We start from the raw sequence: 22,896 nt of genomic DNA, 5'->3' as shown, positions 1-22,896 counted from the left end.
CCTACTGGCGTACCAGTCAGCGAAGCGTCGCATGTGCGCTTGTGCAGCGCTTGTGTGAAGCGACCTTGACTTGGAGCTAGATACAGTGTACAAACTAACCAAGTAAAGAAAGGCACATTCTTCCATTCACAAACGTGTCCTGGCTTCGTTTCAACTGAGCGAACGAATTGCGACGACCCGTCGGCGGCCGGCGGACGAAACGCTGGGCCGACTGACTCTGTCTGAAGGCCGGGGAGCCGTGCAGTAGCGCAGAGCTCGGCTCCTCCCGACGTCACACGAAAACGCCACAGAAAATGGGCGAGCGTAAAGAGAGGAGGACAGCATTTTCGAATCAATTTTTCTACTAAATAAAATCGCGTAAACGCGCCCAGAGTGGTCGAAACATGGCCTGGGGACTCCGGACTACAATTTGCGCTAGTAATGCCGCAATGTTTACATATCTTTTTAGTGTCCCTTTAAAGGAGCCATAAAGACAAAATACAAGTAGGGTTTATTAGAAAGACTGCTTAGTCCCGATAACAATGATACCAATATCATCGCAATCTTCGAACAAATAACAAGATATCATAGAAAACGTGTGAAGCAGTCGCGACCCCCTAGCCAATTTCCCGCAACTTTTCTATGACGTCACGGAACCTTGTTTGTGCGATTGGTGGCCGCCTAACTGACCTGTCGCCACGACACATGACTGGACGTCTGTACTGGGGCCTCTAGTTCCATTTGACCGCATCACTTGAATGCTAACGTGCAGTTAACGCACTGAAAATTACGTTTTATTGTTGGCCCGTATGACGTCATTCTTGCTCATAACACGTCAGTGTGGCGCAAAATTTGAAAGTTTTTAACTACTTCTTGCTTTTTTTGCGTTAAAAACATCTTTTGCGGCTGTAGTGGAGCTGAGTGAGATACTGAATCCTAGTTCTTTTAAATTAAACGAAGTTGTATTTTCTCTTCATGGCTCCTTTAAGAATGAGGTACACCTGCGTACGCTGAAGCAGCATAAGAAAATTCTCTTAGTTGTTAACATTAATGATATATTCATTTATGATATATTGAATAATTTATAATTATTATAATATAATTATATTATAATTATAATAATAAAGCCCGCTGATAAAGGAGGAGCCATTCTTGTTATGAACCAAACGGATTATAACACTCAAGCGCAGAGCCAATTAGGTGACACGTCTTTCTATCAGCCCCTTGCGGCCGATCCGGCATTAGAATACAAAGAACGAGTCCGCACTACCATAATTGAACTTAGGGATGAAAAACTGATAGACAAAAAAACTGCGCGAGCTCTTATTCCATTGCACTGCACGCCAGGACGTTTTTATCTCCGTCCCAAAATTCACAAATTGAACAATCCGGGCAGGCCCATAGTCTCTGGCATAGGAACCGTGACCGAGAACATTTCTAGCTATGTTGACAATATTATGAAAATTCCTTTCCACATTTAGTTCGTAAATAAAGGATACTAATCATTTCCTAAGTGAAATAAAAGACCTCACGATACCGAACAACTCCTTCCTTGTAACGTACGTAGCCTCTTTTTATACAAACTTACCTTACGCCGGTGGTATCGAATCCGTCATAAGAGCCTACGAAAATTCGGAAGGTGACAAACCTCTTGACAGCAACACTTTGGCCAAACTATTAACTTTAATACTTGAATTAAACAATTTTGAATTCAATACCAGCACTACGTCCAAGTAAGTGTGGCACATCTATGGGGACGAAAATAGGTCAAAATTACGCCAACATATTCATGGGCATCCTTTTCCTGGGGATATTCCCTTTAAAACCACTGTTTTACAAGCGGTACATCGATGAGATTTTCTTGGTTTAGTCTCATGGTGAGGAAACCCTGAATTAATTCATTTCCGATTTTAACAATGCTCACAGTGACATATCATTCTCACATGAGTATTCAACTTCTACAATAAAATTTCTTAACGCGCAAATAACAACTGATGGACACCGACTGGCTACTTCGGTGTGCAGAAAACTTCCCGGCCGACACCAATACTGGAACTTTCACAGCAGCCACGTGAGACACTGCAAAACGGCCATTCCATACAGCCAAGCCCTACGCTTCCGAAGAATTTGCTCTAACCAAAATGACTGGACTTCAAATTGGGATCAGCTCCGCATTGACCTCGCACAACAAAAATACCCACGACCCCTCATTGAAGATTGAATCAGGAAGGCATCAGAACAGGACCGTTCTAGACTTATTAGTGGCAATAAAACCTCCGCTTGGAGGTCCCAAACTAATTTGATTTTGACATATTAGGCATCTGGCCCAAACGTCAATGAAATTTCTAGGAGACACCACAACATCTTGATCCAGAGTGAAAGAATGAAGTACATCATCCCAGACCCACCACGCGTGGTGTATCGCCGAGCAAGAAACATCAGAGACTCGATCAAAAGAAACTAGTTTCACAGGTTCCAAACCGTGTGGAAACCCCGGTGCAAATTGTGTCTGATGATGTCACCAACAACAAACGCTCAGAACAGGGAATCTGACTTTTTCATGCAGATCAGGGGCAAGTTTAATTGTGACACTGCAAATATAGTTTACCTCCTAGAATGTGGTGCTTGTGGTGTGCAATACATTCCACAGACTGAAAATTCTTTTAGAACTCGCATCAATAATCGAAGGTCCGATGCAAAAACAAAACCTCATCTCTTCCTTTCAAAACACATCAACTCTTTGAAACAGTCGTTCGACCAATTTACGGCCATGGTGCTCCAATCGGGATTTAAAAGCCATTGCGACAGGGAAGCCTGCGAATCATATCTGATCCACAAATACAACACTCCCACAAGGGGTATCAATGAGTCTCCGGGAAGGCTGTCGTGCCTTCAAGCCTAGACCTTGTAGCGGCACGTATCACATCCTATCACTTCTCAAACGTTGGATGGTTAATCGTTGTCAACAGGTTACTTTTCCGTATGCTGTATCCCACCATTACACTTTCCAAGCACTAGTCGGTTTAGCCTTGTCAATAAGTTATTTTTTCCGTATGCTACATTGCTACAATGCAACTTCGTAAGCTATTTTTGTTCACAGATATGGTTCCCCATGTCCGGCGTTTTGTACGCGCGTATTTTTTGTTTGTTCTTTCGTTTGTCAGTTTGTTTACATTATGCTGTGTGCGAAATCATACTGCCATTGATGACCGGTTACGAAGTGTCATTCGTTTCCTAGATCACTAGAAATTTGTTCTCGTACGTGCGTCACAGTTTTGTTTTGTTTTTCCATAATGTGCAAGCCCTTGGTACTAGCACGAATATTGCAGCGAACCATGTATGGGCTTGCTTATTTATTGTATGTTTTTAATGCCGGGCCACGCCCGGCTATGTTATCTGCGTTCCAAGCAAAGCGCGTCTTCCATTCTTTATTTTTATGCCGCACGTGCTATCACATTTAGATAAGCAAACTGTTTCGCCCTAACGTCGCTAGCCCAGAATAATCGTCTGTGATCTACAATGTTCTGGATGTGAATCGACGTTTCTCGAACCACGCGCGCCGAAAGTTAAAAGCCGGCAGAACAGACGCCGGGGTATTCGATTCTGCGACGCTCGCCGACGCAAGACGTGCACTTTGTTGACCGCTGCTTCGCCGCCTCTGTATTCTTTTGAGTTGTTAGGGGAGCACAAGTTCGCTCCAATAAACTTGTTTCTCCTGCAAGACAACTGCGTCGTCCTTGGCTTCGTGACATCTGGTAGAGGTGCTGGGTACTCACCCTTTATGCTCCCTACGACATCTGGAAGCCACCAAGCCAGCCCAACCAGAGAAAGCCGCGGACTGCAAGGATTGCTACCCGAGTTCGGTTTGATGCCAGAAGGGCCCAAGAAAAGGAACGCTGCAACCAACACCATGGTGCAAGAAACAACGTCGCCAATCGTCCTGCAGCAGCCCCGGGAGCCGCCATCGTTCCGGGGAGCCCCCGCTGAAGACCCCGAAGAATGGTTGGAGAAGCTGGAGCGCGTCCGCATCTTCAACAGGTGGGACGACGAAGAAACTTTCCGGCATGTCTTCTTTTACTTAGAAGATGCTGCTCGAACTTGGTTCGAGAACCATGAGAGTTCTTTGACCGACTGGACTCAATTCAAAAGGGAGTTCCTTAAGACCTTCACTACGGTTGTGAGAAAAGAGCGAGCTGCGCTTTTGCTTGAAACTCGAACGCAACACCCCAACGAAGGTGTCGTGATCTTCGTTGAGGAGATGAAGCGACTTTTTCGCCGTGCGGACCCCGAAATGACCGAAGAAAAGAAGCTCAGATTTCTAATGCGAGGAGTGCAGCAAGAGCTTTTTGCTTGTCTAGTCCGTAACCCGCCGAAGACGGTGGCTGAATTCGCTTCTGAGGCGGCCGCGATGGAGAAGACGCTAGAAATTCGAACGAGGCAATACGACCGCCCCGTCAACGCGCTATTCTCGGAGACCATCGGTGCCGCAACTGGAAGCTCCGATACATTGCGCGAGACCATTCGAGCAGTGGTCAAGGAGGAGCTTCAGAAGCTTTTTCCAACAACGCCGCAACCTCAAGTGGCTTCTTTGACTGACGTCATCCATGAAGAGGTTCAACAGGCGCTGGGAACTTCTATGCCTTCAGAAGCACCCCGTCAGCCCCAAGCGATGACCTACTCCGCAGCTCTTCGTCAACCCCGCCCTGCTCCAACCCGTCGTCAAGAGGCCCAGCCATACCGCCGTCCAATGCCACCCGCCCGACGCCCTGTAAACCAATACCAGACGCCAAGGAAGACCGACGTGTGGCCAACGCCCGATAATCGCCCGCTGTGCTACCACTGCGGAGAGGCCGACCACATCTACCGTCGCTGCCCATACAAGAGACTCGGACTTCGTGGTTTCTCCGTCGACGCACCTCGCCCTCTCCCTGGCCAACGACCACGTGAGATCGACGAGCCGTGGCCCAGCGCGTTTCAACCGTTCGCCGTCGCCCTACCCATACCAATCGCCGAACCGCCGTAGCAACGCTGACGTCGCCCGTGGAAGGTCCCCCAGCCCACGCGGGGGAAACTAAAAGCAGCAACTTCTGGAGGTGAAGTTGCAGACCGGCGAAAAAACGAAAGCCCTCCAACGACGCATGGCCGCACCGAACACCGTACCTGCTGCCCAACGACTCCTCTAACCCGGACGTGACTCCCGAACCCGACGACGACACGACGCGACGCGTACCCGAAACGAGAGAGCCTGCCGCTGAGAAGATGACGAGAATGACGACGCATGGTGCCCGACCGTCAACACGTACAAGCCGAGATACAAAGCCCCGACGCACCAAGAACTCCAGGAAAGCAGCGTCCGACGTCCAGTTGTCCATCGACGGCTTTGAGGTAGTCGCCCTCATCGACACGGGAGCCGACTACTCGGTAATGAGCGGCTCATTCGCGTCGAAGCTGAAGAAAGTTACGACAACATGGGACGGTCCGCATATACGCACAGCACGAGGCCATCTCGTAACGCCAAGTGGAACGTGCACATCACGCGTCACCATACGCGGCACCACGTACCCTGCTGAGTTCGTTATTTTGCCTAACTGCTCCCGCGACGTAATTCTCGGAATGGACTTTTTGACGGACCACGGCGCAATAATTGATCTGCAGACCAAGTCGATAACTTTTTCCTCCGATCACTCCACGACGCCGCAGCCGAACCCAAATCACCGTGCTGCTGTCAGGATCGCCGACGATCACATCACCCTGTCACCCCGCGCAAGCTTGATGATCGCCGTCTACTGTGAGGATCCTGCTTCTGACATCGACGCTATCGTAGAGAGTGATCGAAGGTTGCTTCTCGACCGCGGTGTCTCCGTCGCAAGAGGCATTGCGAACTTTAAGCAACGCCGATCTAGCGTTTTGGTCACTAATTTCACCTAAGAGTACCAGCATTTAAACAAGGGAGCTGCAATTGCGTTCCTCGAAGAAACGCGAGAAGCAAGTGACGTGATCGCGGTCGCCGACTTCGAACGCACACCGGATGACACCTTCAAGCTTCCGCACCCCTTCGACGTGAATCCGGCGCTACCGCAAGAACAACGGAACAAATTATTGGCTTTGCTGCGTCGCTACAGCGAGTTAAATTTTTTTAATAATTTACGTAGAAAGAAAGAAAGAAGAACACGCGCTTAGAGTGGGGAAAGAACCCACGCCCTTCTGGCAGCCTTGATGCCAAGGTAGCATAAGAGGGTATTCCCGCCAGTTACCAGCTCATGACAGGCTGTAGACGTTCGAGTCACGCCCCGGGGTTCGAAAAGAAGGTCCCCTTCTCCCCATATAGTCTGAGTGGCGCTGGCTACCACCCTCAAGCGTCAGATACAGTTGTAGTAAATATAAATACCCCAGAAAGTGAAGGAGAACACAGTCGCCCAGATAGCCGAATTGGTAAGGCATTCGGGATCTAATCAAAAGGCGTGGGTTCGGTCCCCACTCTGGGCGCGTGTTTTTATTTCTTCCTTTCTACGTATATTAATAAAAAAAATGTAACTTCACTAACGGTCAAAAAATAGTCTAACCATTCCCCTATGCCTCCTTTGCCGTTGTAGACTGCCGGCATGTCTTTCTGTATATATATATATATATATATATATATATATATATATATATATATATATATATATATATATATATATATATAAGGTTAGTAGAGGCAGAGACACAAGAGAAAAGACGTGTAGAAAATAGAAATAAGTTTACTGACGTTTCAGGAAGAGGACTTTCTTTCTTCAGTGTTCTGAAGAAAGGAAGTCCTCTTCCTGAAACGTCAGTAAACTCATTTTTTTCGCGCTCTGTGTGAGTTGTTATCATTCCAGACTATATCTCTCTCTCTCTCTCTCTCTCTCTCTCTCTCTATATATATATATATATATATATATATATATATTGCCGCGAACCATACATTGGGTTTGTTTATTTGTGTTTTGCTTTTACCACCCGGCTGCGCCGGTCTGTGTTATCTCTGCGCCGCGGGAAGCGCGTGTTCCATTCTTTCTTTCTGGGCCGCATGTGTTATCTGTTGTGATAGGGAGAGCATTCCGATCTAACGTGAACAGCCCAGAATAATCTTCTTGGATCTACTATGTTCTCGATGGGAATCGACGTTTCGAGAACCACGCGCGCCGAAAGATAAAAGGCCGGCAGAACAGACGCCGGGGTATTCGATTCTGCGACGCTCGCCGACGCAAGACGTGCACTTTGTTGACAGCTGCTTCGCCGCCTCTGTATTATTTTGAGTTGTTAGGGGAGCACAAGTTCGCTCCAATAAACTTGTTTCTCCTGCAAGACAACTGCGTCGTCCTTGGCTTCGTGACATCTGGTGGAGGTGCTGGGTACTCACCCTTTATGCTCTCTACGACATCTGGAAGCCGCCAAGCTAGCCCAACCAGAGAAAGCCGCCGACTGCAAGGATTGCTACCCGAGTTCGGTCTCATGCCAGAAGGGCCCAAGAGAAGGAACGCTGCAACCAGCACCATGGTGCAAGAAACAACGTCGCCCATCGTCCTGCAGCAGCCCCGGGAACCGCCATCGTTCCGTGGAGCCCCCGCTGATGACCCCGAAGAATGGTTGGAGAAGCTGGAGCGCGTCCGCATCTTCAACAGGTGGGACGACGAAGAAACTTTCCGGCATGTCTTCTTTTACTTAGAAGATGCTGCTCGAACTTGGTTCGAGAACCATGAGAGTTCTTTGACCGACTGGACTCAATTCAAAAGGGAGTTCCTTAAGACATTCACTACCGTTGTGAGAAAAGAGCGAGCTGCGCTTTTGCTTGAAACTCGGACACAACACCCCAACGAAGGGGTCGTGATCTTCGTGGAGGAGATGAAGCAACTATTTCGCCGCGCGGACCCCGAAATGACGGAAGAAAAGCGCTTTTTGATGCGCGGTGTGAAGGAGGAGCTGTTTTCTGGACTTGTCCGCAACCCGCCCAAAACCATCGCTGAATTCGTGACCGAAGCCAGCACGATTGAGAAGGCTCTCGAAATGCGTGCTAAGCAGTATGACCGGAACTTTGTTGGCGCGGCCAGTGCGAACTACGTCGACAACATGCGGATTCCGGCTGATAGCTTACGCGAGACCATCCGCGCTGTAGTGAGAGAGGAGCTGCGGAAACTTTTCCCGACGACGCCGCAACCCCAAGTCGCTTGCCTAACTGACGTGATCCGGGAAGAAGTTCAAAACGCTTTGGGAACTTCTGTGGAGACCGAAGTACACTGCGAGCCCCAAGCTATGACGTACTCCGCGGCTGTTCATCGACCCCGCCCTGCTCCAACACGTCAAGAGGCACGTCGTCAAGAGACCCCGCCCTACCGCCGCCCACTGTCGCCCGCCCGACCCCCTGTAGCACGAACCCAGACGCCGAGGAAGACTGACGTATGGCGAACACCGGATAATCGTCCTCTGTGCTACCACTGCGGAGAGGCCGACCACATCTACCGTCGCTGCCTATACAAGAGACTCGGACTACGTGGTTTCTCCGTCGACGCACCACGCCCCCGACCCGGCCAGCACCAATCTGAGATTGAAGAATACCTGTCGAACACCAGCCGTGGACCCGCCCGTTTCAACCGTTCGCCGTCGCCCTACCCGTACCAGTCGCCGGACCGCCGTAGCAGTGCTGACTTCGCACGTGGAAGGTCTCCCAGCCCACGCGGGGGAAACTAAAGGCGGCAACTTCTGGAGGTGAAGTTGCACAACGGCGAAAAATCGAAAACCCTCCAACGACGCAACGATTCGCCGAAGACAGTGACTTACGACATGCCCTCATCCCGACGACCCGACCTAACCCTGACGTGACTCCTGAACACGACGATAACCACACGGCGCGACGCGTACCCGACCTGACCGAGACGTCCGTTGAGAAGACAACGACAACGACGATGCACAGTGCCCGATCGTCAACACGTACAAGCAGAGATACGACGCCCCGACGAACCCGGAACTCGAGGAAGACTGCATCTGACGTCAAGGTGTCCATCGCCGGCTTTGACGTAGTCGCCTTCGTAGACACAGGAGCTGACTATTCGGTAATGAGCGGACCATTTGCGTCTAAACTGAAGAAAGTTATGACCAGATGGGACGGTCCGCGCATACGCACAGCAGGAGGCCACCTCGTTACGCCAAGTGGAACGTGCACATCGCGCGTCACCATAGACGGCACAACGTACCGGACAACGGTGCAATAATCGATCTGCAGACTAAGTCAATAACTTTTCCCCCCATCACTTCATGACGCCCGAACCGAACCCCGAACGACGTGCTGCTGTAAGGATTGTTGATGACCATGTCACCCTGCCACCCCGCACAAGCTTGATGGTCGCAGTCTACTGTGAAGATGCTGCTCCTGACGTCGACGCTATCGTAGACACTGATCAAAGGGTGCTTCTCGACCGTGGTGTGTCTGTCGCAAGAGGCATTGCGCGCTTCAAGGAACACCAATCTCACATTTTGGTTACTAATTTCACCGAGGAGTACCAGCATTTCAACAAGGGCGCGGCAATTGCATTCCTCGAAGAAACCCAAGAAGCAAGTGACGTGATCGCGGTCGCCGACTTTGAACGCACACCCATAGAAACCTTCAAGCTCCCGCAGCCCTTCGACGTGAATCCGGCGCTACCGCAAGAACAACGGAACAAGTTATTGGCTTTCCTGCGTCGCTATAGCGAATGTTTTTCGTCGAGCGCAAAACTACGTCAGACCCCTCTAGCGAAGCACCGAATAATAACCGAAGAAGGAGCCCGACCTACCCGACAGTCACCGTACCGCGTCTCTTCACACGAACGGGAAGCCATCCGGACTCAAGTCGACGACATGCTCAGCGACGACATTATACAGCCATCGAAAAGCCCCTGGGCTGCGCCCGTCGTACTCGTTAAGAAAAAAGACGGCACATTAAGGTTTTGCGTTGACTACCGGCGACTGAACAAAATCACGAAAAAGGACGTGTACCCCCTCCCCCGAATCGACGACACCCTCGACCACCTCTGCCACGCGAAGTACTTCTCATCGATGGACCTGAAGACCGGCTACTGGCAAATTGAAGTGGACGAGAGAGACCGAGAGAAGACTGCATTTATAACCCCGGACGGCCAATACGAGTTCAAGGTGATGCCGTTTTGGCTGTGTACAGCACCAGCGACGTTTCAAAGAGTCATGGACACTGTGCTAGCTGGCCTTAAGTGGCACACCTGCCTCGTATACCTCGACGACGTAGTGGTATTCGCCCGGACTTTCGACGAACACCTTGCAAGGATGGAGTCTGTACTCGAGGCCATTCGTACGTCGGGGTTGACGCTGAAGCCTGAAAAGTGCCGTTTCGCATATGGGGAACTCAAGTTCTTGGGCCACGTCGTCAACGCCGCGGGAGTCCTACCTGACCCGGCAAAAACTTCAGCCATTGCGAACTTCCCAAGGCCGAAAGACAAGAAGGGCGTGCGAAGATTTCTCGGGCTGTGCGCATAGTACCGACGCTTCGTCGCAAACTTCGCACGCATTGCAGAGCCACTCACGCGCTTGACCAAAGATAGCACCCCTTTCAGCTGGGAAAACGACCAAGAAAAAGCATTCTGCGAGCTGCAAAAACGCCTGCAAAGCCCGCCCGTGCTCGCTCATTTCGACGAAATTGCCGAAACGGAAATGCACACGGACGCCAGTGATATAGGCTTGGGTGCCGTTCTTGTCCAAAAGCAAAGCGGCTGCGAAAGGGTAATCGCCTATGCCAGCCGTGGCCTGTCGAAGGAGGAGAAAAACTATTCTGCCTCTGAGAAAGAGTGCCTGGCTATTATATGGGCGATTTCAAAATTTCGTCCATACGTGTATGGAAGGCCATTCAAGGTTGTAACAGACCACCATGCTAGGGTGGCTACCATGCGCTGTGTTGGCTCGCCAATTTGAAGGATCCCTCTGGCCGCCTTGGGCGGTGGAGCTTGCGCCTGCAGGAGTTCGACGTTATAGTCGTTTATAAATCCGGCAGGAAACACTCCGACGCCGACTGCCTGTCCTGCGCCCCCGTCGACCCACCACCACAAGACTCTGATGAAGACAGCGCGTTCTTCGGGATCGTGAAGGAGAGCGACCTAGCCGCCCAGCAGCGTGCCGACCCCGACTTACGCGTCATAATCGAGTACCTCGAGGGATGCAACTGTCCGTTCCTAGGACCTTCGAACGCAGCTTACCATCATTCAGCCTGAGAAACTCCGTCCTCGTGAAGAAGAATTTCAGCCCCGGAACAAGAGCGAATTACCTTCTCGTCATCCCCGCGGACCTTCGTGACGAAATTTTGGAAGCGTGCCACGACGACCCGTCTTCCGGACATCTCGGCGCAGCCCGCACTATTGGAAAAATCAAGGCGAGGTACTACTGGTCCGGCCTTACCTCTGACGTCACCCACTACGTCCGGAGCTGCCGTGACTGCCAGCGACGAAAAACGCCGCCGAGAAGACCCGCCGGACTTCTGCAACCGATCGCCGTCCCATCGAGACCATTTCAACAGATTGGAATGGACCTTTTAGGCCCGTTCCCTACGTCACGATCACATAACAAGTGGATTGTCGTAGCGACAGACTACATGACGAGCTACGCAGAGACCGCCGCTCTTCCGAGGGGGACTGCACAAGAAGTGTCGAAGTTCTTTATAAGCCAAGTTGTGCTGCGACATGGAGCCCGGAAGTCCTAATCACCGACCGCGGAACGGCATTTACTGCGGAGCTGATGCAAGGAGTATTACGCTACAGCAACACGGATCACCGAAAAACGACGGCGTACCACCCCCAAACGAACGGACTAACAGAACGTCTGAACAAGACAATCGCAGATATGCTGTCAATGTACGTTGACGTTGAACATAAGACTTGGTATGAAGTGCTCCCGTATGTCACGTTTGCGTACAACACGGCTATCCAGGAGACGACGCAGCTGACGCCGTTCGAGCTTGTCTACGGTAGAAGGCCGACTACGATGCTCGACGCCATGCTCCGCACGTAGAAGACGACGACCTCAACGCCGACGTCCACGGATATCTTCAACGTGCGGAGGAGGCCCGCCAGCTCGCTCGAGTTCGTATAACGGACCAGCAGCTGGTGGATGCGGGCCGCTACAACCTCCGACGCCGAGACGCCGAGTACCAACCAGGGGATCGTGTGTGGGTTTGGACTCCCATCCGACGACGCGGACTCAGTGAGAAGCTCCTGCGACGGTATTTCGGACCCTATCAGATTCTACGACGTGTTGGCCAACTTACCTACGAAGTGATCCCCGATGGTGACTCCGGCACATCACGACACACGCGGCCTGAAGTCGTCCACGTGGTTCGCTTAAAACCTTTTTACGGACGATGACGAACTTTTATTTTTATTTGTTCGGACTGTCGCTTTTGTTAGCATCGGGTCGATGCACTTTTAGAGGGGGGGGGGGGGGTAGTGCCGCGAACCATACATTGGGTTTGTTTATTTGTGTCTTGCTTTTACCGCCCGGCTGCGCCGGTCTGTGTTATCTCTGCGCCACGGGAAGCGCGTGTTCCATTCTTTCTTTCTATGTCGCATGTGTTATATGTTGTGATAGGGAGAGCATTCCGATCTAACGTGAACAGCCCAGAATAATCTTCTTGGATCTACTATGTTCTCGATGGGAATCGACGTTTCGAGAACCACGCGCGCCGAAAGATAAAAAGCCGGCAGTGCGGACGCCGGAGCTTTCGATTCTGCGACGCTCGCTGACGCAAGTCACTTTGTTGACCGCTGCTTCGCCGCCTCTGTATTATTTTGAGTTGTTAGGGGAGCACAAGTTCGCTCCAATAAACTTGTTTCTCCTGCAAGACAACTGCGTCGTCCTTGGCTTCGTGACAATATATATATATCTGCAGTCTTTCAAAAATTACGCTTTTTTTCATTCCTTTGCTGTTCAGTTCCAGCTCGAAAACAGTGCCTTGAATACACCTTCATGACACCTGCGTGCCACATACGCCCTGCTGGATTACCTGCACCTGTGTTTTCCATCTGCTCTGTGGCCGTTTCCCTTCCACATCCGCCAAACACGACCCAATCTAGAGCTCGCGACCGTCATCATGTTGCTGTTATTGCGCGGAGCCCTGGTTCACATCACCGCCTGACTGTTTTTGTTGTATTATCTCGGTGCACTCATTTTCTCGCAGCGCACAGTTGCTCGCGGATTTCATTCGCTGCAATGAACGAGAGAGCGTCGAATACGGCCGGCCAGCTCCACGGCCGCCTGGCGTTGGTCACTGGCGGAGGCAGTGGGATCGGGTGTGAAGTCTGCCTGATACTGGCCCAACGCGGCGCCCGCGTGCTGGTGGCGGACATCGACTTGGAGGCAGCCAAGGTCACAGCGGCCACCTTGGAAGGTAGGCAACGATACGTACTCAGTGGCAAGATTTTCTCGCGCATTAGGCAGTAAGCACACCAGACAAGCCACGAAGTGAGAGTAAGGTTCAGGGGGCGAGGGGACGGTTGCGAAAATCAAATCCATTCTATGATGCATGGACAAACACCCACAACACGGCAAGCGGCATAGCCAATAGGCATTTCTGGAAATTTTATAACATTAGGCAAACCTTATCAAGACGAGATTGTCCTGAAGAAGCACTGAGTGAGTTGATATACCAATGCGGGCGCTTCTCAGTCGCGTTGCGTAGTTGGTCGCTCTTTCGCTGTGCACAGACTCCGTAACCGGTCGCTGCAATTGAGCGGCTCCTGTTGGTGGAGCGAAGCAGCTTTTTTGCGCTTTTAATATTTAACAGGGGTGCCGTTATAGCTGACCGCAATGTGTGGCGCGTAACGCATTAAAAATACCAAGAAAATGCCGAGCGCTCGTGAGAACGTACCTTGCGGCGACCGCCGAGCGTCCCCGGCACGCGCACTGGCATTAGGACAAAAAAAAAAAACTAACGAACTAGGAGCGAGAAAATGCCCAGCGCTCGTGAGCGCGTGCCTCACGGCGAGCGCACAGCGTCCCCAGGCTTCTAGTGTGCAACGCCTTACCGAGACAACTCGCAGGTCCCACTCCCTCGATTTGACGCGCAGGGACTGGAGGAAGTCTACAATGGCGAAGATGAGCTGGCAGATCACTTGTCCACTCCGTGTAATGGTTTCCACGAGGAACACGATGATATCGATTAATACAACGATGGCTACTAGCACAGTGCAGAGCGACGACGGAACATGTAAATAAACAACTCCAAACTTGTAATGTGTGGTGATGTTCCTTCACTGTTCACGTACAAAGAAATCCCACAGCTTCGCTATGGTTCAAGTCTTGCGCGACTTAGTGTAAGCTTTCCAGTTGTTGTTGTTTTTTTTTTGGTAGCGGAGGGCCTGTGTCACGTTTTGCCTGCACTTCTCGCTTCAAATTTTCCTATATTTTAAAACGAGTATTTGTTTCAGTGATGCATCCCTTTTTATATGCTTGTACTATGGTTGTGCACTGGAAAGCGCCTACCAATCCCTGGTTCAATGGCCTGGCTGGCGGTATTTCTAGCCTCCTGTCACTCTCCAGAATATGGGCACTCTCCAGAATATGGCACCTGCTCCGAAGTTGGAGGACCCCATAAACTCAGCTGCACCCGTTCAAATCCATCTCACTGATCACGAACACCAGTGACCTCCAAGTCGCTGACGCCTTTTGCAGGAGAATTACAGCAGTGCTAGCAGCTCTTGTTCCGCCTCGCTCTCCCACCAGCGAGGTAAGATCAGGCCCGGTATCCCCAATGGACGAGTAATTCTCCATGGCCGAGTTGCTCGATGCCCTGGCTTCCGTCAAGAAATCTAGCTGCCCCTGCCCGGATGACATCACCTACACAACCCTCTCGCATCTAGGTGAAAAGGGGGAAAGGTGCCTCGTGCATGCCTTCAATCGTTAGTGGGAAACTGGCCGTCTAGAGCCAAGGTAGAAACACACTCGCCTTGTTCCGGTCTTAAAGCCAGGTAAAGTTTCCACCGCCATCGAGTCCTACCGATCTATAGCGCTCCTGAGTTGTGTCGGAAAATTGATGGAAAAGATGGGGCTGTACCACTTGGACTGAGATTTGACCATCGGAGATATATATACCCGGCAAGGATGTCTGGCTTCCGCAAGGGTTGTAGCAGCATCGACAACGTGATCGCCCTTGCGAAAAGCATTGGCAAGCGAAGTGTCGGCGGAACATTACTGTTGCCGTGTTCCTCGACATCAAGTCAGCGTACGACTACGTGAAGCATGGAACCATCCGCTCGGCACTGAAGTCTTCAGCGACTACCGGACTACCTCTCTAATAGGTGGTATGTGTACACAGCGGTGACTCGTCGCTACACAAGGTGACCCGAGGGCTTCCCCAGGGGGGGCGCGGGGACGCTGAGCCCTACACTGTTGAAAAATGTCATAATAGGCCTGGAGAAATGCGTGCCACAGTCTGTAGAAATCTCTCTGTATGTCGATGACATTTGCATATGGAGTTCTGGTCGCAATAGGCGAGTGTTACGGTCAAGACTGCAGCGGGCAAACGACTCCATTGCGGCATTTCTGGCAATCGTAGATTCAGAAATTTCAGGGAACAAATGCACTGCGATAGCCTTTACGAAGCCGGACCTTATGCGGTATATGGCCTCACTATTGGAGGGACCGCAATTCCATACGTTCCGATCCACACGTTCTTGGAAGTAACATTTAGTAATCTCACCACGTCGCCTCATGTTCGCCACGTCAAGGACAGGATTTCTTCATTCGCCCGTATATTCTGTATGCTCTCCGCTGCAACACCGGCGGTTGTTCAGTCAACTCTCTTCCCCTGCTATACGAAGCGCTTTGGGTTGGCATGATGTGTTACAGCATCCCTGCTTAACGCTAGAGGGCATGCCCGCACACATCCTGCGCTTCTGCATTTGTGTTTGAAAGACAACCTCTACGCTGACAGAATGCAGGAGGCTCTTACCCCTCGCTCTAAGCACGCAGGAATTGCTCCGTACGCTTCTACGGATTGTGGCAAGACAGCGGGGCCATCCTTTAGCGACAATTGCTGGGCAAAAGAAGTGCGCAAATTTCTGCCGAAGGTATATCAACAGCCTGCTCTTCCTGAGCACTTCCCTAAATGTTCCTTCCCATACCAGTCACGACCACTGTGCCCGGCATCACTAGAAAGGAGCATGTTCCGGCTCCCGCCCTGACGTTCTTCGCTCTGGACTATATTCCACGGAAATACAAATACCTCATCTGTACACTGATCTCATCTGTACGCTGATGGTCGGTGTCATTCACATCATCCACTATCGGGGTGTGGATACCGCCCTCACGCCCCATAATCAGCGTCATGCTCAGCCACAAAACGTCAACTTCGGCTACAGAACTTGCAGCTCTACGGGTGGATTTCGCTCGCATCATAAAGCAGCCCGCACGAGAGTGGGCTATCTTCACAGACTTAAAGGCTGCACTTCAATGTCCAGCGTCATTTTCAAAAGACCAGCTTGTGTTTGATATACACGCCCTACATTTCCAAGCTCTACAAGCGCACCATCAGATAGCAGTCCAGTGGATTACTGCCCATTGTGGGATAACTAGCAATTTGAAGGCGGACATTGCTGCATCCACTGTGGATAGCCATCGTGCATAGAAAATATCCAGACCATTCTCCAGGAAAGATTTCTCTGCCCTCGCATCGGCGTGGCATGGAACATGCAGCGAGCAACCTGGGATGACGTATCGCGTCATTACGCGCCGCTATCTTTCATCGATCCGAGCTGCAAATTCAAAATTCTACCTGCAAATTCAAAACGCTACCTGCGAAACTTCCTCTTCAAGTTGAAACGAACTACGTAGCCGCTCTGCCCAGACTGCGATGTGCAACAAAACCTCCAGCACCTGCTCTGTGAATGCGCTCGATTTAGGGCACAATTAAAAGGTGCCCTTTGCAGTGTCTTTGGGACGGATGCTTTCCGTGGACATTCAACTAAAGGACGTTTTAGGTCAGTGGACATGTCCCAAACGTGCTTTACGCCGGGCTATAGAAGCTCTGATCACGTACCTGCAGCTCACAGGTCTAGACCAATGTCTGTAAATAATTCAATGCCCCTGTGCGCATCAACTTCTTAATCATCATCCCCAGTATCTTTATCACATCACCATCTGGCGTAGCAAGCTGATGATGATTTGTGTTTATTGGCGCAAGGCCAGCTAGGGCAAAGAGCGCGAAAGACATGGTTATTTATGATATACTTGCAAATGCACATACTGAATTATTACAGTACGAACAAAACAAAAGTGAAGCGAAACAAAATCCAATGAAGATGGCTGGTGTATAGGGCCAGTTGGTGATCACACATGATACGAGATGAGTTCTGAAAACTGAATCTCTGTCAGAAATTGAAAAGTACGTTTAACCGAAAACATGCGGTTATCTCCCAGAAAGTATGCTGAATGTAACGGAAAATGGTATCTGTATAGCTCTGGAAAATGTTTATGTCGTGTCGTGTCTAGTGCTTTGCATTGTGTGAGGATGTGTGCTACGGATAGGCCCTCTCCGCACCTGCTACACAATGGTCTTGAGGAACCAGTGAGCAGATGGGCGTGAGTGGCGCAGCAAGCTAGGCATTTTAGCCCGGCTAATATCGCCAGACTTCATTAAAGATCTCTCTCTCTCTCTCTCTCTCTCTCTCTCTCTCTCTCTCTCTCTCTCTCTCTCTCTCTCTCTCTCTCTCTCTCTCTCTCTCTCTCTCTCTCTCTCTCTCTATCTATCTATCTATCCATTCATCCATTCATCCATCCATCCTTCCATCCATCCGTCCGTCAGTCCGTCCATCCATCCATCCATCCATCGATCCATCCATCCATCCATCCATCCATCCATCCATCCATCCATCCATCCATCCATCCATCCATCCATCCATCCATCCATCCATCCATATCCCATCCCAGGGTAGGCCATGCAAGGGTAGGCCATCACGTTATCAGCCTATAACTGCGTCATTAAATTCACGATATCCGGCGAAAACGAAAACAGATTGTCTATTATGATAGCCGTTCGTTAAGATTAACATCGTCGTCATCAACAACAGCCTACTCAGGGCTACTGCAGGAAGAAGGCCTCTCCTATTGACCTCCTGCGCTGCTCGAGTCCACTCGTCGCCTCCGAACTTCCTTATTTCATCCCTCCATCGTGCTATTATTGGCCTTCCTCTTCTTCTATAACCGCCTCTTGATAACCGCTCTGTTACCCTAATGGTCCACCCGTTGTCGTTTCGTCTCACTTCATGGCCAGCGCTAGGGGCCATGAGCTGCTGGACACATATGGGACCTGAGAAGAATGTTCCACCCCATCTGGTGCCTGCGTGCACTAACCTTTACTAAAGACTCAGTAAAAGTTGATTCTCTCTCTCTTTCTCTTTCTCTTTCTCTCTTTTGCTACATGGCCAGCACGAGACCATTTCATCTTCTTGATTTGCACTATATCATGATGCTCGAGTTTGTTCCCTGATCTAGGAAGCTCGTTTCCTGCCCCTAAGTTTTACTCCTAACGTTATTCCTTCCATGACCCGTTGAGCCTACCTATGTTTGCTTTTTAGTTCTTTAGTAAGGTGCCAAGTTTTATCTTCATATGACAACACCGGCAGTATGCACTGGTAGCATATTTTTCTTTTGAGTGATAGAGGTCGCTTGCCTTTCGTTATTTAGGATTGCTTGCCGACTGCGTCGCAGCCCATACCTATTTTGCTCCGGATTTCTTCCTCGTGGTTGGGGTCATCACTAATCACCTGTCCGAGGTAGTTATATTCTTGTACTTCTAGTGTTTCGTTTTCTAGGGTGAAGAGGGCGTTTCCGGCATGTTTATTCCTCGTTACTTTATATTTATTAATATTTATTTTTATCCCCACGGGCTGCTTTCTGACTTTTGTTCCTGAAGCATTTTTTGCGCGTGCTCTGCAGTCTCACTTAGCAGGACTATGTCGTCTGCAAACCTCAAATGGCTCAAATATTCCCTAATTATCCTTTAATCGTGTGTTTTCCTAGTCACTTTCTAGATGCCCCCTTTATACATGGTGTGAATAGTTTTGGCCAGATGATATCTCCCTTTCGGATCGGGGATTTGTCGCTTTGCTTGTGGAGGTTGTCGTACCCTTGCATTTCTCATATATATGTCTTCTAGAAGTCTTGTGTAGGTCTCCTCTATTCCTTCGTCTTTTGGTGCTTCTAGCACGGCTGCGGTGAGAATTGAATCAAACGCTTTCTCATAGTCTATAAATACCATGTAAAGGGGTTTAGTGTATTCGGCAGATTTTTCCATCCGTTGTTTGACAACATGGATGAGATCCATGGTTGAGTACCCGTTCCTAAACCGAGCCTGCTCTCTGGGTTCGAAATCCAGGCTGTCGCCTTTGCGGCTAACTATAACTTTGGTAAACAGCTTGTAAAAGATTGATTAGGCTGAGGGGTCTGTAATTCGTGAGGTCCTTGTGATCTTCCTTTTTATAAATCAGAATAATGTTGGCGCTTTTTCAGGCTATGGGCCCTTTTTAACGCGATATTGTTATTAGGCTCTTTTTTTTTCGTTGCTGCTAGCCGTCCGCTATCAGCCGTGCTCATCAAGCGTCTACGGAAAAGCGTCATCGCTGCAAATCGGAAGTTAACACTGAGGCAGGCCGATGCGAAGGCTCGCCTAAATATGAAATACGACCAGCAAGCGAAATGTGGAAAAAGCGACAATGATATCGCGGCCGAGATGACAGAAAAGATACAGGAATTCAGCTGGCGCTGCGACTGCGTAGTCATGTTCGTTCTTCGCTCTGTAGGTGGTGGGATGCTCGGCAGACCGCCGCCAGCCGCCGGGTCGTAAATGACGTCATCACACCAAAGTGGCTCTCCCATATAGTATATATTATATATTAGTATATTAGTAATATATATTAGTATATATTATATATTAGTATATTTTTTATAGTGCCGGCACCAACATTGTGACAGTCAACTTAAAAGGGGGCCAGAAGATTATCAACAGTGTTTAAAAAACCTAGGTCTAGATTATAAGCGGAAACGAACATCCTAGTAAGAAATGAAAGCCAGTATATAGCATTTATTTGCAGTAATTTTTATTTACTTTTAAAATTTCCCGCGACTCTGTCACCACTGCAAGGTTTTGGGTAACACGAGTGATGGCACCACGCAGCCAAGATAAAAAAAAGAAAATCCCTCCCAAAATACTTATTAAGGATGTCATCTCAAAGAGCACTCACGTAAGAATCCTCGGCACAGCGTACCGACCGGTGGCCCTCACATATTGCGGCTGCAAGCTGCTTGAACTGGTGGCACTGCGGGGTATGAAGGCCATCGCAGTGGAGGAAGAGGCCATCCCCGAGCAGCTAACGGGCTTCCGGAGGCACCGAGCAGCCACCGAGCCCATCGCCAACGTCGTGGCGGCCCTTGAACACGCCAGGGCCTCCAAGCAGGTGGCGGCCCTGGTGTTACTAGACGTGAAGGGCGCCTTCGACAACCTGCAGCGTCATGCCATCTCCCTGGCCATGGAGGAGGCTGGCATTGCGGGCAAGCTGCGGGGCTTCGTCGAGGCGTTCCTGACGGGCCGCACGGCGCAGGTGCAGGTGGGGGACGCCCTGTCGGCCCCCCGGCCGGTGGACTTGGGCACCCCACAGGGCTCCGTCATCAGCCCCTTCTTCTTCAACGTGGTGATGGCAGCCCTGCCAGGCTGCCTGCCCAGAGGAAGGGGCCCCCGAGTGTACATTTCGATGTACGCCGATGACATCACCCTGTGGGTGCTGGGGCCCATGGGTCAGGCCCCAGCCATTGTACGGCAACTGCAGGCGGCCATGGATGCAGTCCAGGCCAAGCTGGCGGGCGTCGGCCTACAGCTGTCGGTGACAAAGACAGGGGCCATGCTGGTGCATCCGGACGGCGCCGCCCGTGGCCATCCACGGCGCCTGACCCGGCGCCTGACCATCGATGGCGAGGAGCTCCAGTGGAGGACCAGGGTGCGCTACCTGGGGATCACCCTGGACCACCGGCTGAACTTCCGGAAGGCAGCCAAGGAGCTCCGAGACAGGGCGGAGCTGTCCACCGCGGCAGTGCACAAGATGGTGGCCCGGGACAGTGGCTGCTCACAGCGGACGGCCCTCCAGCTGTACAGTGCCTCGGCGATGGGCCTCCATATGAACGCGCTCCCGCTGGTGAGCCTGCGGAAACCCACCTGGTGGCAGCTGGAAAGAGACCACCGCAAGGGGGTCCGCACTTGCCTCGGCATGCCCCAGAGCTCGCCGTGCGAGAAGACGCTGGCCGTGGCGGGGGCGTGGACCCTTGAGATGACGGCTGACCTGCAGGCGCTTGGCCAGATTGACCGGCTGCGGCGCACCGAGGGGTGCGGTCCGCTGCTGCAGCGGCTGAGGGGCCACCACCACTCGCGCATGGGGCTCATGCTGGTGCTCTACGAGGAGGTGCTGGCCCCCGTGGACGCGGGACCTGGTGGCCCCACTCCTGTTCTGGCAGCCGACGTGCGGCTGGACATTCTGGGGCTGCGCAGCGAGTAGCGGACGCCCCACTGCGGGCAACTGCAGCTGGCTCGGGGCGTCGTTTGGGATGACCTAGACGGCCACGCCCTAGTGTACACAGACGGCTCGGTGTAGCAGCAGCAGGGGTCGGCCGCAGCGGCTGCCGTGCTGGGATAGGCCACCCGACAGGCGCGGCTGCCCTATGCCTCTTCTTCGGCCACGGCTGAGCTGGTGGGGGTCGGACTGGGCCTGGACCTGCTGCTGGAGATGGAGCCCTTGCCCGAGCGCTGCACCCTGCTGTGCGACTCCCGGGTGGCCCTGGTGCGCCTTCGGGACGGCGACTCGCACTCCCTGTTGGTTCGGGGCATCATGGAGAAGGTGGCACAGCTGGCGGACCGGGGCACTCAACTCTGCCTGCAGTGGGTCCCCGCCCACATCTGTCTGGATGGCAACGAGTGGGCGGACGAGCTGGCCGCCGGGGCACACGCGCTGTCTCCGTCGGACATGGTGGCCCAGGCGGCAGCGGACGACACCCGCTTGCTCATCCAGCGAGCGACACCTCCGTACCAGGCATCCAGACCCACGGCTGCGTGTCGGAGGGGGCCTGCCGCCTGTGCGGGCCTTACGCCTGCCTCGACGACTGCGCTCGGCCATCCTGCGCCTCCGCGTGGGGGACGCGTGGACGGCGGAGCGGAAGCACCGACTGGGGCGGGTGGCCAGCCTCGCCTGCACTCACTGCCGAGCACCCGTGCAGTCCCTGCAGCACGAACTCTACGAGTGCCCCAAGTTTGCGGCAGGGCGGGCAGAGCTGCTGGTCGTGCTTCAAGGAGTGCGGCCGCTTAGAGGAGCTGCTTTGGCTCCCGGGAAGTGCTAGGGAGCGAGACAAAGTGCTCGAGGCCCTGGGTACATACCGGGGGGCCCCGGGGCTGCACAGTGCACTCCACTACAACTCCGCCTAACTGCCCAGATTGCAACGGAGTGCTGCTGCTGAAGCAGTTTCTCTACTTGTGTGTGCGTGTGTGTGTGTGTCCCCTTTTACATGTGTGTTAAACATTGTCCTCTGTAGTTTCATGTGTTGTCTATATGTGTAGTGTTTCTCTGTAATTCCAATTTCCTCAATGTTTAACTCCTTTTTTATTTTTTTTTATCTGTTTTATATTTATCCTTGTCAACTTGCCCAGTGTGTTATATACATAATAATCTTAACCTTCTCCGCTATCATCCTATTCCTATGTATTCTTTCCTCCCTATCCCATCTCCCTCCCCTACACCAGCAGGCGTTCCGGTGTCCGCCCCTTAGGCAAGACGATTTGCGCCCGTTGGTGGATCTTCCTTTTCCAATGAACAATAAATACATACATACATACGCTTACTCGCGTGTCACTTTTGTGTTTATGAAATA

At 51.5% G+C, this 22,896-nt stretch overlaps 1 protein-coding gene across 4 annotated transcripts in view; it reads left to right on the top strand.

Moving 5' to 3' along the window:
- Nucleotides 1-22,896, top strand: part of LOC144170237 ((3R)-3-hydroxyacyl-CoA dehydrogenase-like) — a 52,881-nt gene that overhangs the window by 24,575 nt on the left and 5,410 nt on the right. For all 4 annotated transcript variants that reach the window (XM_077699888.1, XM_077699889.1, XM_077699890.1 and 1 more), the window contains exon 2: nucleotides 13,172-13,381. In XM_077699888.1, coding sequence (XP_077556014.1) covers nucleotides 13,204-13,381 — 178 coding nt within the window. In that variant the 5' untranslated portion in view covers nucleotides 13,172-13,203. The remainder of the gene's footprint in view (nucleotides 1-13,171; nucleotides 13,382-22,896) is intronic.

Source organism: Haemaphysalis longicornis, unplaced genomic scaffold (assembly GCF_048455015.1).
Source record: "Haemaphysalis longicornis isolate Haplotype H1 unplaced genomic scaffold, Haemaphysalis longicornis Haplotype H1 scaffold_2, whole genome shotgun sequence".
In the NCBI taxonomy this organism is placed as follows: Eukaryota; Metazoa; Arthropoda; class Arachnida; order Ixodida; family Ixodidae; genus Haemaphysalis; species Haemaphysalis longicornis.
The sequence above is the reverse complement of the archived record's forward strand: the minus strand, read 5'-3'. Positions and strand labels throughout refer to the sequence as shown.